This window comes from Selaginella moellendorffii, unplaced genomic scaffold, assembly GCF_000143415.4.
Source record: "Selaginella moellendorffii unplaced genomic scaffold, v1.0 SELMOscaffold_59, whole genome shotgun sequence".
In the NCBI taxonomy this organism is placed as follows: domain Eukaryota; kingdom Viridiplantae; phylum Streptophyta; class Lycopodiopsida; order Selaginellales; family Selaginellaceae; genus Selaginella; species Selaginella moellendorffii.
In genome coordinates, this window is record NW_003314320.1 from 504158 (window position 1) to 516244 (window position 12087).

Below are 12087 nucleotides of genomic sequence, written 5' to 3' on the forward strand. Positions count from 1 at the left end.
ATCCGTAGAGCGAATGTCATATTCTCTGTGGTTCCATGGCGCATGCAGCGGAAATGGCATGGGATTGACCGAGGCTGGCTATGGATTCGTGCTGCAAGATCCTCGCGGCGCGCATCTCTTTTAGGCGTCCGATTCAATTTCACCAATAGTCAGGCCGACTACAAGGCGCTCATCGCTGGGCTGCGCAAGGCGAGGGGCATAAACATCAAGAACATCGACATTCGTGGCGACTCCGAGCTCGTCGTTAATCAGGTATTTCTTTCTCTTTTCTCCGGGTTTTTCCTTTAGTGCGAGTCTCACTTCTTGTGATCTAGAAGGTCTAGTGTGAGCTCGAAGATCAAGATCTCCAGATGACGTTTATTTTTCCAGGTTCGCGGAACTTTTGACCCCGGTACTGGTCCGATTTCCTCGGCTGCTCTGACAACTATACCATCAATCACGTCCGCTGCGACCAAAACCGGCTTGCCGAGTTGCTTGCTGGCAAGGGCCTCTGCAAGATCTATGCCGATTACTGCTATGGCGACCGGGTGATCCTCCAGTCCTGCTACTACTTCACCGGCGCGATGAAGTACCTCCTCAACCAGCGCATCCGGGCTACTGGAGGATGAGCTACATGTCACAATAAGGACGATGACGACATTGCCCACATCTTGGCGCTCTACTAGCTGAAATATCGCATATCCGTCTTGTTTTAAAAACTGGCGGGAATTTATGTACGGTATGGTTACGTACGGTCGGAGGTGTAAATTAGGGTTTATGGGGCATTGGAAATTTAGGGCTTTGAAGATTAGCGAGAGAAGCGATGGCGTCGTCGTCGTCCAGCGCCGAGGAGGAGCTCGCGATGGTGGAGCGATTTCTCACTCGCCTGGTGTTCACCGAGGATGCGCAGCTGGAGAAGGTGTTGTCTAAGCTCCTCCCCTACGCGATCTCGCTCATGTCATCGAGCAGCAATGCCACCAGAGTCAAGGTAGGATCTTTTTTGGGGGAAAATGCGATCGTGATTGGGAGATTGAGATTATAGGTGACTGAAATGCTGAGCCACATCAATAAGCGTGTCAAGGAGCAACTTTCTATCAAGTTGCCGCTTGCAGAGCTCCTCGGTGTCTACAGGCGGCCCGATGCGGCGGTGATCGTGAAGAACTTCTCGCTGGTTTACATTGAGATGGCATTTGATCGATCCACCTCTGAAGTAAGCGTTTTCTCTATCGTTCTTTCGTAATGCGGCTTAAACTTTTAGGAACAAATAGCCATTGTTCCTGAGATGCTCACTGGGCTCGCATCTTTTCCTCCGCTGCATAGGGATATATTTTTAAGGACTACTGCCAAGGTCTGGGATTCAATTCATTCGCACTGAAAGATAGAAGACTTTGAACAGGCTTTAGAGAAGCTTTCTTCGGATCGAGTCTTTGAGGGTGTAGCAACAAAGCTGAAGGCTTGTCTTTCGTCCCAAGACTACCCGATCTTGTTCGAATTTATTTCCCAAACCTTGTTATATCAAGTTCCATCGGCTTCTCAAGAAGGGTATTTACAAATGCTGCTTTTTGTGATTGCTTTATAACTTTATTTTCTGATCTAGAGTTCCACCACCAGGTCTTTCGTTGGCGCAGGTGGCTCGTGTGTGTGGTAAAACGCCGATCCAAAGCGACCACCTTGTTCCTCGAAAGGTAGTTGTGTTCATGAAGTTCTTTCTATAATTGTTTTGGTCGCAATAGATGGGATTCCTCAATCTAATTGCGAAGATGGAAGTTGCGCCCCAAGATGTTTATTTTACTCTGCTTGTTGCTTCCTCAGACAGGTATGATTTGTGATGACAACATTTTAAGCCCTATCTTTTGCTTGCAGAAACGATTTGGTTGCAAAGCGAGGTGAGGAGCTGCTGAAGAAGAAGGCATCCGGTGTTAACATGGAGGATAAAACGTTTGTGAAGAGTCTGTTCACGATTTTTCTCGGTGAGTATCTATTACGTTGCATTCTTCTTTTTATTTCTCTGATTGCATGCCGCTTTTCAGGCACCCCCGCTAACGATCGAGTACCTGCTGATGGAAAAGTTAGCGCTGCTAGTCCGATACTGAAGGCTAAGATCATGAGCGCGCTTACCCATTCTGTTGCAGCAGCAAATATCTTCCCGATGACTCTGCAATGCATTTTCGACTGTTTCAATGGTACGACAATAAGCGCCCAGGCATGTAAAGATGTCTAACAGTTTTTTGCAGGACAAGCCACGACCAAAAAACTGAAACAAGCAGGGATGGAGTTCACCGTGTGGGTTTTTAAGCATGTACGTGTTTTACTTGTAACATGTGTAATGCTCAAGCCTGTATTTTCTTATGCAGGCCTCTAGCGACCAACTTAAGTTGATGGCTCCCCTCATTCTTAGTCACTTCATCAAGTTTCTTGATGAAAAGGAAATAGGTGCGTTGCTTTAATTATGGTCGATCACCCTATCTGTTTCTGCAGACCCGGCCATGTACCCTATGAGAGTGTTTGGATATCAAGCTGTTGGTCAGCTCGCACAACGCGCACCTCATCTCTTTCGGTCTGTTGCTGTTAAATTTACTTGCGGTTTTTACTTCCTGTTTAACAGGAGCAATTCTGACATGGCAAAGCGTCTTTTTCGTGCGCTGCAAGTGGAAGACGCATCAATGCGTGTCACCCTGCAGGAGGCGGTAAATGCATTAGCTATGGCCTATAAGGTTTGTGATTCCGTTCCACTCCAGACCCAGTTGTTTATTGTGCTTTACAGGACTGCCCGCCAACAGTAGAAAAGGACATCGAAGATTTGTTATTGGAAAACATGAATTCTGTGAGACTTACGGTTTTAGTCTCCGACAGTGTTGACACCTGATGTATAGGTTCAAGGGGAAGTTCGGTTTTGTGTCATTTTCTGGGCAACACGATTATATAAATCAAGTCACGTTCCAAGTCGCTACCTCTGTATGTGTGGAGCTGGCGACTCGAAACTTGATATAAGGTAATTCATTATTTTCCACAATACCAAGTTCGCAGCTGACGAAATGCTATACATACAGGGAGTTGAGCTCAGAGGGGTTGCAAATCACAAAGGGCTCTGTCAGCAGCAACGCTAACACATACCCGCCGCTGAAAGAACTGATGTCCTTCATCTGCGAAAAGCAGCCTGGCATTATGAAGCCGTCTGTTGTCGGGGAACGCAATCTTCTTTTTCCTCCAAAGGTCTACGTTGCAATGGTATCTTATCTTATGAAGTGCTACGAGCTTAGAACTCAAGAGGAAGAAGAAATCGTGTCTTTGCGTTTGCTGTTGGAACATGGAATGGCATATGAAGGGGTGGCCGAACTTCATGCTTTGTGCTCTGCCGGACTTCTCACTCTTGCTTCGGAACAACCTACTGTGAGTTCCAAGTTTTTACTACGGTTTCTATTGACATTATGTTTTGCAGAAATTCGCACAACTTTATGCTGAACGTATTGACTGGCTAAAACAGTTTCTGGGAAACATTGATGTGAATACTCGTGAGTCTATCAGTCGACTATTGGGAATCGTGATCGGTGGATTAGATCCTCTGCAAGCTTCGGATTTGCTGAAAAGTTTTGTCGAGGGAACCACAAAAAATCGGTATTTTCTCCCCTTCCATACAATTGTGAAAACTAAGCACTGTTCAGCAGGTTCGAAAATGCACATGGTTCGATATGTTCAGCAGGCTATGCATTGGCTCAATGTAGGACTGGAGTTCCTTCTGTAAGTAATCGATGTAGGAGAGGAAATAGCCTTAACGACCGTCTTTCTACTATTCAAGGTTTCCGAAGACGTGCAGCAAAATACGACCAGAGTTCTCATTCGACTTCTTGGGTCTGAGAAATTTCAACTAGGAGGATTTGCCGCAGAAGCGTTGGGCCATGCTGGTCTGCGTGCTCCACTGGCAGTTCCTCTTGGAGACTTAAGTAAAGAAGAAGAAGTACAAGAAGGAAACGAAACTTTAGCGACCGTTTTCACTCACTTCAAAAAGCTTCTTCTGTCTCAAGAAGCTAAAGTTGTCCAGAGAACTGTGATCGCTATTGGACACCTATGTTTTGGTAATCCTCTACCTGAGCTTCTTGATCTTGCAGTTGAAATGCTCTTCCAGCTAAAGAGGTCTAAGGTTGGTACTTTTCTTACATCTAGATTTTAGAGTCTCGTGACACTTTGTTTTGTAGGTTGAAGACGTTCTTATTTCAGTGGGCGAAGCGATGGCCTTCATCTGGGGTGTTATTCCCGTCGACGTAGATACAATTCTGCGATCAAATTTTGTGTCGTTGTCACACTCGACCAATTTTTTCAGCGACGACCCTGCGTCTGTCGAGGACCGTAGTGCAAAGGCTGTGGATATTAACGACCAACGCAAAACTTCTAGAGACAAGATTCTCAAGGTGCTGCTTGATGAGCTCATATTTAGTAGCAGAAAGGAGGAGCGTTGTGCTGGATCCGTCTGGCTACTGTCTCTTGTAATCTACTGTGGACGTCATCTGCAAATCCAGGCTTTGCTTCCAAAAATTCAGGTTTTTCTTTTTTATTTACATTTGTGCACCTTTTGTTTACAATGCTTCACGTTTGTAGGAGGCATTTTCTTATTTACTGGGAGAGCAAAACGAGCTTACTCAAGAAATGGCATCACGTGGTATGAGTGTTGTTTATGAACTCGGTGACGCTGCTACGCGGGAGGAGCTTGTGAAGGCGCTTGTGGGGACTCTTTCCGGCACAGCAAAGAAGAAAAGACCAATCAAGGTTCTGTCGTTTATTGACGAGGGCCTTCATTCTTACGTTGTGTTTCTCTTCTTGTAGTTGATGGAGGATACAGAGGTTTTTGCAGAGGGAAGTATTGGTGAAGCTCCAGGTGGTGGAAATATTAGTACGTACAAAGAGCTTTGCAACCTGGCGAACGAGATGGGGCAACCAGATCTCGTGTACAAGTTTATGGACCTTGCAAACTATCAGGCTTCGTTAAACTCAAGACGGGGAGCAGCTTTTGGATTCGCAAAAATTGCCAAACGTGCTGGTGATGCCTTGGAGCCGCATTTGCGTGGACTCGTGCCTAAACTTTTTCGCTATCAACATGATCCGAACAAAAATATTCAGGTACACCCGTAAATATTCTGAAAGTCACTCCTTTTCTCATATAACTGTAGGATGCAATGGGACACATTTGGAGGTCTCTTGTGGCCGAGCCAAAGAAAACGATCGACATGTTTTATGTCGATATAATGGAAGACCTCTTAGTGAACGCAGGTTCGAGGTTATGGCGATCTCGAGAAGCAGCATGTGCGGCGTTGGCAGATCTAATACAAGGTCGCAAGTTCCCAGAGGTACGAGGGACTAGTGTTTCTGCGTTGTAAGAACTTAATAATTTCTGATCAGGTTGAAAACTATCTGTTGAAAATGTGGACAATGGCTTTCCGAGCGATGGATGACATCAAAGAAACTGTCAGAAGTGCTGGAGGAATTCTATGCCGGGCTCTCAGCTCATTAACTTTGAGACTTTGTGACACCTCTCTTACAGCTGACTCTGAAGCGCGTGCAGCAATGGGCATTGTGCTACCTCTTTTACTTTCCAGTGGCATCTCGAGCTCAGTAGCCGAAATACAACTGCTCTCTACCAACTTGGTGATGAAACTTGTAAAGGTGAGTGATAACTGTTTCTACTGATCGCTGTAAAAACGTTATTTCAGAATGCGGGACGAGCTATAAGGCCTCAGTTGCCTGACCTGGTGATTTGTATGCTGGAAAGTCTTTCGAGTCTTGAGGACCAGCGCTTAAACTACGCTGAAGTAAGAGTTTTTTTTTTTTCTTTTTTCACGTCCTTCTTCTGGATCTCTATGGACGTAGATGCATGCAGAAAGACTGGGCATAAGTACAGATAAACTTGACAGCGCGAGGTTCTCTCTCGCAAAAGACTCTCCAATGTGGGACACGCTGGACTTTTGCCTGCGTCAGATAGATGAAGAAACTCTTGAATCTCTTGTTCCGCGTTTGGTTCAATTGGTACGGTCCGGCGTGGGGCTAAATACAAGGTATGCATATTGTTTCCTAAAAGTTGATGTCATCTGTGTTTATCGTGAAAATGCCAGGGCTGGTGTCGCAAGGTTTATTGCTTTATTGTCACAGCAAGTAGGCTCCGATTTGAGGCAGTATGCCGGACCCATTATGAAGGTTTTGATCCCTACAGTGATATCAGAGAAAAGCACAGCCGCAAAGAAAGCCTTTGCAGCTGCGTGCGCAGCAGTAATGAAGGTTTCCGGCGATCGTTTGTTGGAGCAACTTATAGCTGATATTGTTGGTTTTTACAAATCCGGAGACAAGGACTCCAGAATTGCCAGCGGACTTTTGCTTAAGGAGCTCTCTCGTCAAGCCAGTGACGGGCTCAAGCAACAAGCTACACTTGTTCTTCCTGTGGCCTTTATCGGGAGGTTTGTTATTTGTGATACTTGTGTTGGATAAGCGTTTATTGTTTTTCAGATTTGACGAAGAGAAGTCAGTGAGATCCGATTTCGAGGAGGTCTGGGAGGAAAATACCAGTAGCCAGACCGTAGCACTTCAACTGTACATGCTCGAAATTATGCCACTTCTTCTCGATGGCCTTGCAACGTCATCTTGGACTCGAAAGCAGCAGGTACTGCCTTCATGTAACGCCTACGATAAATCTTGTTGTGCGTTCAGAGTGCAAAAGCTGTTATCAAAGCCGTGGAGGTTACTGGAGAAGCAGCAGAGCCATTCGCTCAGCAACTTATGAAGAGTCTTCTCAATGAGCTGCGTGGTCGCACTTGGGAGGTAGTACTAGGTTTCCTTACGTTTATTTCATCTTCGTTCAACAGGGAAAAGAATGCATTTTTGAGGCGATCTCTGCACTTTGTAAAGGCTGTCCGAAGGTTTTCACAAACATGTCCGAACAAGCGGACTTCATTAGTCCCAGCACAGTGGTTGAGACTGTAATCGCCTCATTTTCTCGGAAAAAGAGCTCTTTTCGCGCTGCGGGATACTCCTGCTTGGAAAAGGTATCTTTCCTCTTTCTGCACGGAAAAGCTCACGGTTTTTGTGTCGTCATGCTTCTAGGTTGTAGAGGCTTTTAGTGACTGTGATCTGTTCAAACTGGTTGCTTCAGCTGTTCTCGACGAGCTGGCCGCTAAGGACACTGCTGACTCGGAGAAATCAGCGGGTATTTTCATATTTTGTTTCTGCTCTCCTGTTTAACGGTGTGTTTCTTACTGTCTCAGATGAACCGAGCAAAGGATCAACGCATTTTGAACAAGCTTTTTCTTGCCTCACTGCCAGCCTAAAGTCCAGTGCCGACTCCACCGTACTAGAATACGCGGAGAGAGTTATCGCGTCTTTGCTAAGAGGCATGAACAGCAGCTCTTGGCAAGGTAAACATTTCGTGGCTTTTTTGTCACCTGTGTAATGTTTTTGTGTTCCAATGCCTTAGTGAGGCTAGCGGCGCTTCACTCCACTCAAGCCTTCGCAGAGAAGTGTCCTGGGGGAGTTGCGGATGAACAGGTATGTATTGAGCACAAAAGCTTACAGTGACCATTTGAAGCATTGCTTTTACTGTTTGCAGTCCCAGGAGAAACTGATTCCACCTATCTTGGACTGCGTATCCAACGTCAAGGTCTCTCAGGTGATAAAAATGTGATTTTTTTTTTGGCGTTGTCTTACAAGTTCTGTTTTTTTTCTTTGTTGGTTTCTTCCATTGCCAGGTTCATATCTCGGCTCTGGAGTGCTTGAAAGCAACGCTGCGAGCAATCCTCTCGGTATCAAGCTTGGGACCCGACACTGCCCGGAAGCTCGAAGCGCGATTGAGAGAGTTCCTCAGCGTCGAGAAGAACGTCAATGGACGCTCGCTAATCTCCGACATGATTGGCCTTCTCATGGCCAATTCGTCGCAATCCATGCCAGTGGACTGAAAGGATAAAAGTTCGAGATTTTACCAGTACGGCCAGGGGTTTTTACCAAGTACGGAGCTCTGTAATATACAAGCGTTATTTAACCCGCCAGTAAGTTGGCAGCTATGACATGCATGTCCATCATAAATGCATTGGCTTAAAACGCATGTGCTGGCGTGCCCCACATGCATGCTCCATGTCTTCACATGCATGGGGCCATTTCTAAAGTAAGTACCCATCATCATCATGCATGCCAGGCCATGGTATGACATGACATGACATGACATGGCCACGTAGGCGGCCATAGTGCTTGGCTCATGGTCCCTTTTATTTTTTTTCTCTTGTTTGAAGGGAAAATGGCGAGGGAGGAGCGCCGAGAGAGATGAGAGGATTGCGCCGCGGCTATGGCGTGTGAGTAGCAAGGGCAGCGCGGCGCGGCACAATCTTTGCTCTCCTCTCCTTTTTCTCGAGCGGGCGAGCGGCATCGCGCGCCAGCGCCTTTGTGTGACGAGAGGAAAGAATCCAGTGCTCGATCGGCCAGCGGCGCGGCACAGCAGAGGCACAGCGGCGCAGCGAAGCGATTTGGCGTGATTTCGGTGCTAGGTCTTGGGATTTCTTCCTCGTCCCCTCGGATCGGCCAGGATTGGCGTTCGCATTGTGGATTTTAGGGCTTGCGCAGGGCCGGGGCTGATGCTGCTAGCTCCATGAGTCGCGGGAATCATATGCTACTGCTGCTGCCCACGCTAGGTTCGCTCTCCATGCGCATGTGTGCGTGAATTCGCCGAGCACACCAAATGCGAGCGCTCGAGGTCACAGGTTAGCTTCACCGGAGCTTTTTTGCTCTACTTGTTCTTCGAGGAGGTTTGAGGCGGTGGAAAAGAGGCATGGATTCCCAATGAAGATGGCCTCGGCGATGCAAATGCCAATCATGGGTCCTTCCGCGGGGATTAGAACTCCAGTGACAGTAACTCCTTGCGGCCAACCTCTCAACTCCGCCAACCATTCCAACACCACTCCAGCGGGAATTCTCTCCTCCGGTGGCGTTGGGATGTCCAATCTCACTTTGGGACTTCCACCATCTTCCACTTTGCCGGGAGGAGGTTTCGGGGCTCCGGCAAACGGGCTGGGGGAGACTGGGCTCATGAGAGTGAAGCTGGCGGACATGCTTCCGGAAGAAGGGGAGCCATCTCCGGTCTATCTCAAGGCAGTGGATGCAGTCTCCACGTCGCTCGCCAGGGCCAATGCAGTGATTATCGAGCTCAGCTCCGAGGATGCCAAGCTCGTGAGGTGTGCTCTTCAATCGGCCAAGCTCTATCTTAGGAACTGTGTACATACGACCACCACCACCCATGCATGGGGCTCCTCGGATTGGAACAAGACTACTGCTTGCCGGGATTCATTCGTCTACAAAGCCGGAAGGTCTGTATAGGACTTCTTCTTTCGTTGGTCTCATTCTCACGTTTCTCTCTTCTACATATAAGGTCTGAGGAGGCTGATCCTCCGCCTCCTTGCATGCCGGATGTTTTCAGATGCATGGGTAAGGCATCGCGAGCATCTCTGAGTGTTATTGCTCGCTATCTTCGTCTTCGTGGAGAGTAAGTTGAATAAAAAACTCTGATTGTTTTCAGTGGTTTCTTACCTTTCTTATCCAGTGTCTTCTTTCCGCTACTAGACGACTCACCTTTGCCACCAGGCGATGTATCATCTTCCGATCTGACGGCAAGTCTACACCATAGTTCTCCTGGTGCTTGTGGAAAGGGATCACTGGCAGCGGGCGATAACTTGCAGGAGGTAGAGAAAGGACTTTTGATGCTCATTGCATCCGATGCACCAGGATTGCTTGTAAGTCTTGGAGCTACGAGTCATGGGATTACGAAATAATATCATTGTTTGGACAGGTGAATGATTCTAATGGACACTGGTACACAGCAGACAGTGCTCTCTCTCCTGGAGACCTCTTGCTACTTGCTGGAAGAGCTCTTCATCAAGCGACTGCTGGCTTACGTCGTCCTTCGCCTTATAAGATGGGAATGCCAGCGCTATCGCCGGTTCCTGGAGCAACAAGGTAACGTCTTTATCTTACGGGACCACTGACAAGGTGACCGTATGAAACTGGCAGGACTTCCTTAGCGTTTAGATTAATGCCGCGTCACAATGCAACCTTCGACATTGCAGCTGCGTTGAAGAGCGCTGGTCACTGTGTTCCTGAAGGATATGGGGCCATTACCGTGGCGCAGTTCATGGATGGCTTATCGGCTGCAGAAACGTTGATGGTTAACAGTGGAGATAGTAGCCTGGTACGTGACTAAACTGTGGTGCTTTTCAACTAGGACTTTTGGTTATGTGCATGCAGGAGGGACATGAAGATAGTTCGCTTAAACTAGCACTTTCCGATCCACTCTCGTATGTATTCATCTGCCTTGCTTTCTCTCGCCTTATAGCTGTCCTTCAGGGGTCAATATCTCGAGGATGCCATGCTGAATCCCAAGTGTGGCCATTCATTTGGTTGCGTCACTCTCCAAAGGGCGAGGGAATCGGTAATGGCCTCGTCAAATTCAAAGTTTGCTTTCGTAATGCGTGACGAGCTACTTTCAGGGCACTTGTCCATCGTGTTCCGCAGCTATCGACAGCCAGCACTTGATTCCAAACATCGGTAAGGCATTCTAACATCGAGACGTTAAAAACTGGTGTAATGTTATTCTTTGTGTTTCCAGCGCTCAGGGCGGCAGCTGCTGCATTTAGGCGGGAGGAACAAAACAGAATACAGTCAAGGGCCAAGCGTCGGAAAGAGAATGGACATGGAGAGACGGACGTGAGGCGACGGGTAGGATTATTTCCATTTTATCCTTTCAGAATCTCATTGTTCCTAGTCAAGCAGGAAAACATTGGTTCTCCAACCGAGAAAGAGAGCGGGAAAGTCACAAAAGGTGTCCAGTACCCTTTCAAAGTAAACGAAAGAGTCAAGATCAAGGTGAGATGGTTGTTTGTGTGTCAGAGCTTTTTGCGATATGATATTTGCTGTGCAGGGAAACAAACGGACTCCAGAGAAATTCGTTGGTCGAGAAGCGATCATAACCTCGCAATGTCTAAATGGCTGGTAAGCCTCTTCTCGCCTTGTTAGTTAAGATGGATTCTTCCTCTCTTTTTTTGCAGGTATTTAGTTAGGACTTTGGACAGCAACGAGAGCGTACGCTTGCAATATAGATCACTGCAAGCTAGTGGTGATAACACCATCACGACCAACACCACCCCTATTACCACCACCAGCAACGCCAGTACTGAAGAACAGGCTCAACATTCTTGATAAGTTTGGGCCAACCTGTAACATTTTAAACTTCAACAATTTTGTTCACTCAGATTATGAATATCTTTACCATGACCAGACTTTTAAATAATTAGTTACATGCTTGTGTACTTTAAATACTATAAGATTACTAGGATCATTTTGTTTGACCAGAGAGTTTGGGAATGGAACCTTCAATGTTCCAATGCGAAATCTCAGGCGCCCTAAAATACTTATTCATTTGAGCATTTGTGTTGGCTGAAAATTTTCGTCTGTTCCCATCATTAGTGCCATTTAAATTTGATTGGTTTCACAAACTTTTGAACTTTCCACAGAGTCTTCAAATCAAGCACCATTTGATCGTTTGGCCATGGAAGATAGTGAACTCATCATCCAAGCAAAGAAACGTCTTCGTTTTCTTATACGTGGTGAATTCATCCCAGCAAGCCCATTTTACCTCCTCTTTTACAAAACCATCAACGCTTTTTACCAGTGATGAGCTCTCCTCTCAACGAGACTAATCCAAAAGTACTATACCAGTACTCCTCCAACCTTTCCAATTTCCCCTCAAGCACAGATTCACCAGTTTGAGGCTTATAAATCTAAGGACCATTTTCCCTTATGATGTGTTCAAAATCAGTCCATGCAATCCCATAATATCTTCTATACATTAGAACCCCAACCTCTTTCCACTGGTTCTGACCACCCGCTGTATAGGTGTACGCATAAATGGTACCAGTCAAAAAAGATATGCAAAAACTGCTGCCCGAAGTTCTCAGGTTGAATCCAATCCAATACTGCATACTTCTTGGCAGTGTGGTAGCATCACTGAACTGGATGGTATCAAGGGATTATTTATCACCAAAGAGACCGTCTTTCCTTCTGTGTAGTACCTACACAACACCTAACCATTTG

At 46.6% G+C, this 12087-nt stretch overlaps 2 protein-coding genes across 2 annotated transcripts; both read left to right on the forward strand.

Annotated features, from left to right (window-relative positions):
• The first annotated feature begins 771 nt into the window (after positions 1–771).
• On the forward strand, positions 772–8024 carry LOC9644003 (proteasome adapter and scaffold protein ECM29). The gene is made up of 34 exons (XM_024688839.1): positions 772–967; positions 1022–1189; positions 1238–1327; positions 1376–1521; positions 1577–1664; positions 1713–1795; positions 1843–1949; positions 2010–2162; positions 2214–2278; positions 2334–2412; positions 2458–2536; positions 2585–2693; positions 2744–2803; positions 2853–2971; positions 3030–3369; positions 3419–3594; positions 3645–3717; positions 3776–4117; positions 4173–4514; positions 4573–4740; positions 4798–5091; positions 5142–5318; positions 5371–5634; positions 5682–5780; positions 5839–6023; positions 6081–6419; positions 6469–6622; positions 6670–6780; positions 6825–7004; positions 7063–7165; positions 7224–7373; positions 7433–7503; positions 7565–7624; positions 7704–8024. The coding sequence occupies exons 1-34, from the start codon at positions 803–805 to the stop codon at positions 7908–7910; spliced, it is 5346 nt and encodes a 1781-aa protein (XP_024544607.1). The 5' UTR covers positions 772–802; the 3' UTR covers positions 7911–8024.
• Positions 8025–8224: 200 nt separating this feature from the next.
• On the forward strand, positions 8225–11281 carry LOC9643823. Its single transcript, XM_024688883.1, has 12 exons — positions 8225–9308; positions 9371–9484; positions 9542–9731; positions 9788–9954; positions 10009–10186; positions 10243–10292; positions 10342–10426; positions 10485–10542; positions 10604–10713; positions 10768–10860; positions 10916–10986; positions 11043–11281. Exons 1-12 carry the CDS (start codon positions 8785–8787, stop codon positions 11191–11193), a joined length of 1791 nt encoding a protein of 596 aa, XP_024544651.1. The 5' UTR covers positions 8225–8784; the 3' UTR covers positions 11194–11281.
• The last annotated feature ends 806 nt before the right edge of the window (positions 11282–12087 follow it).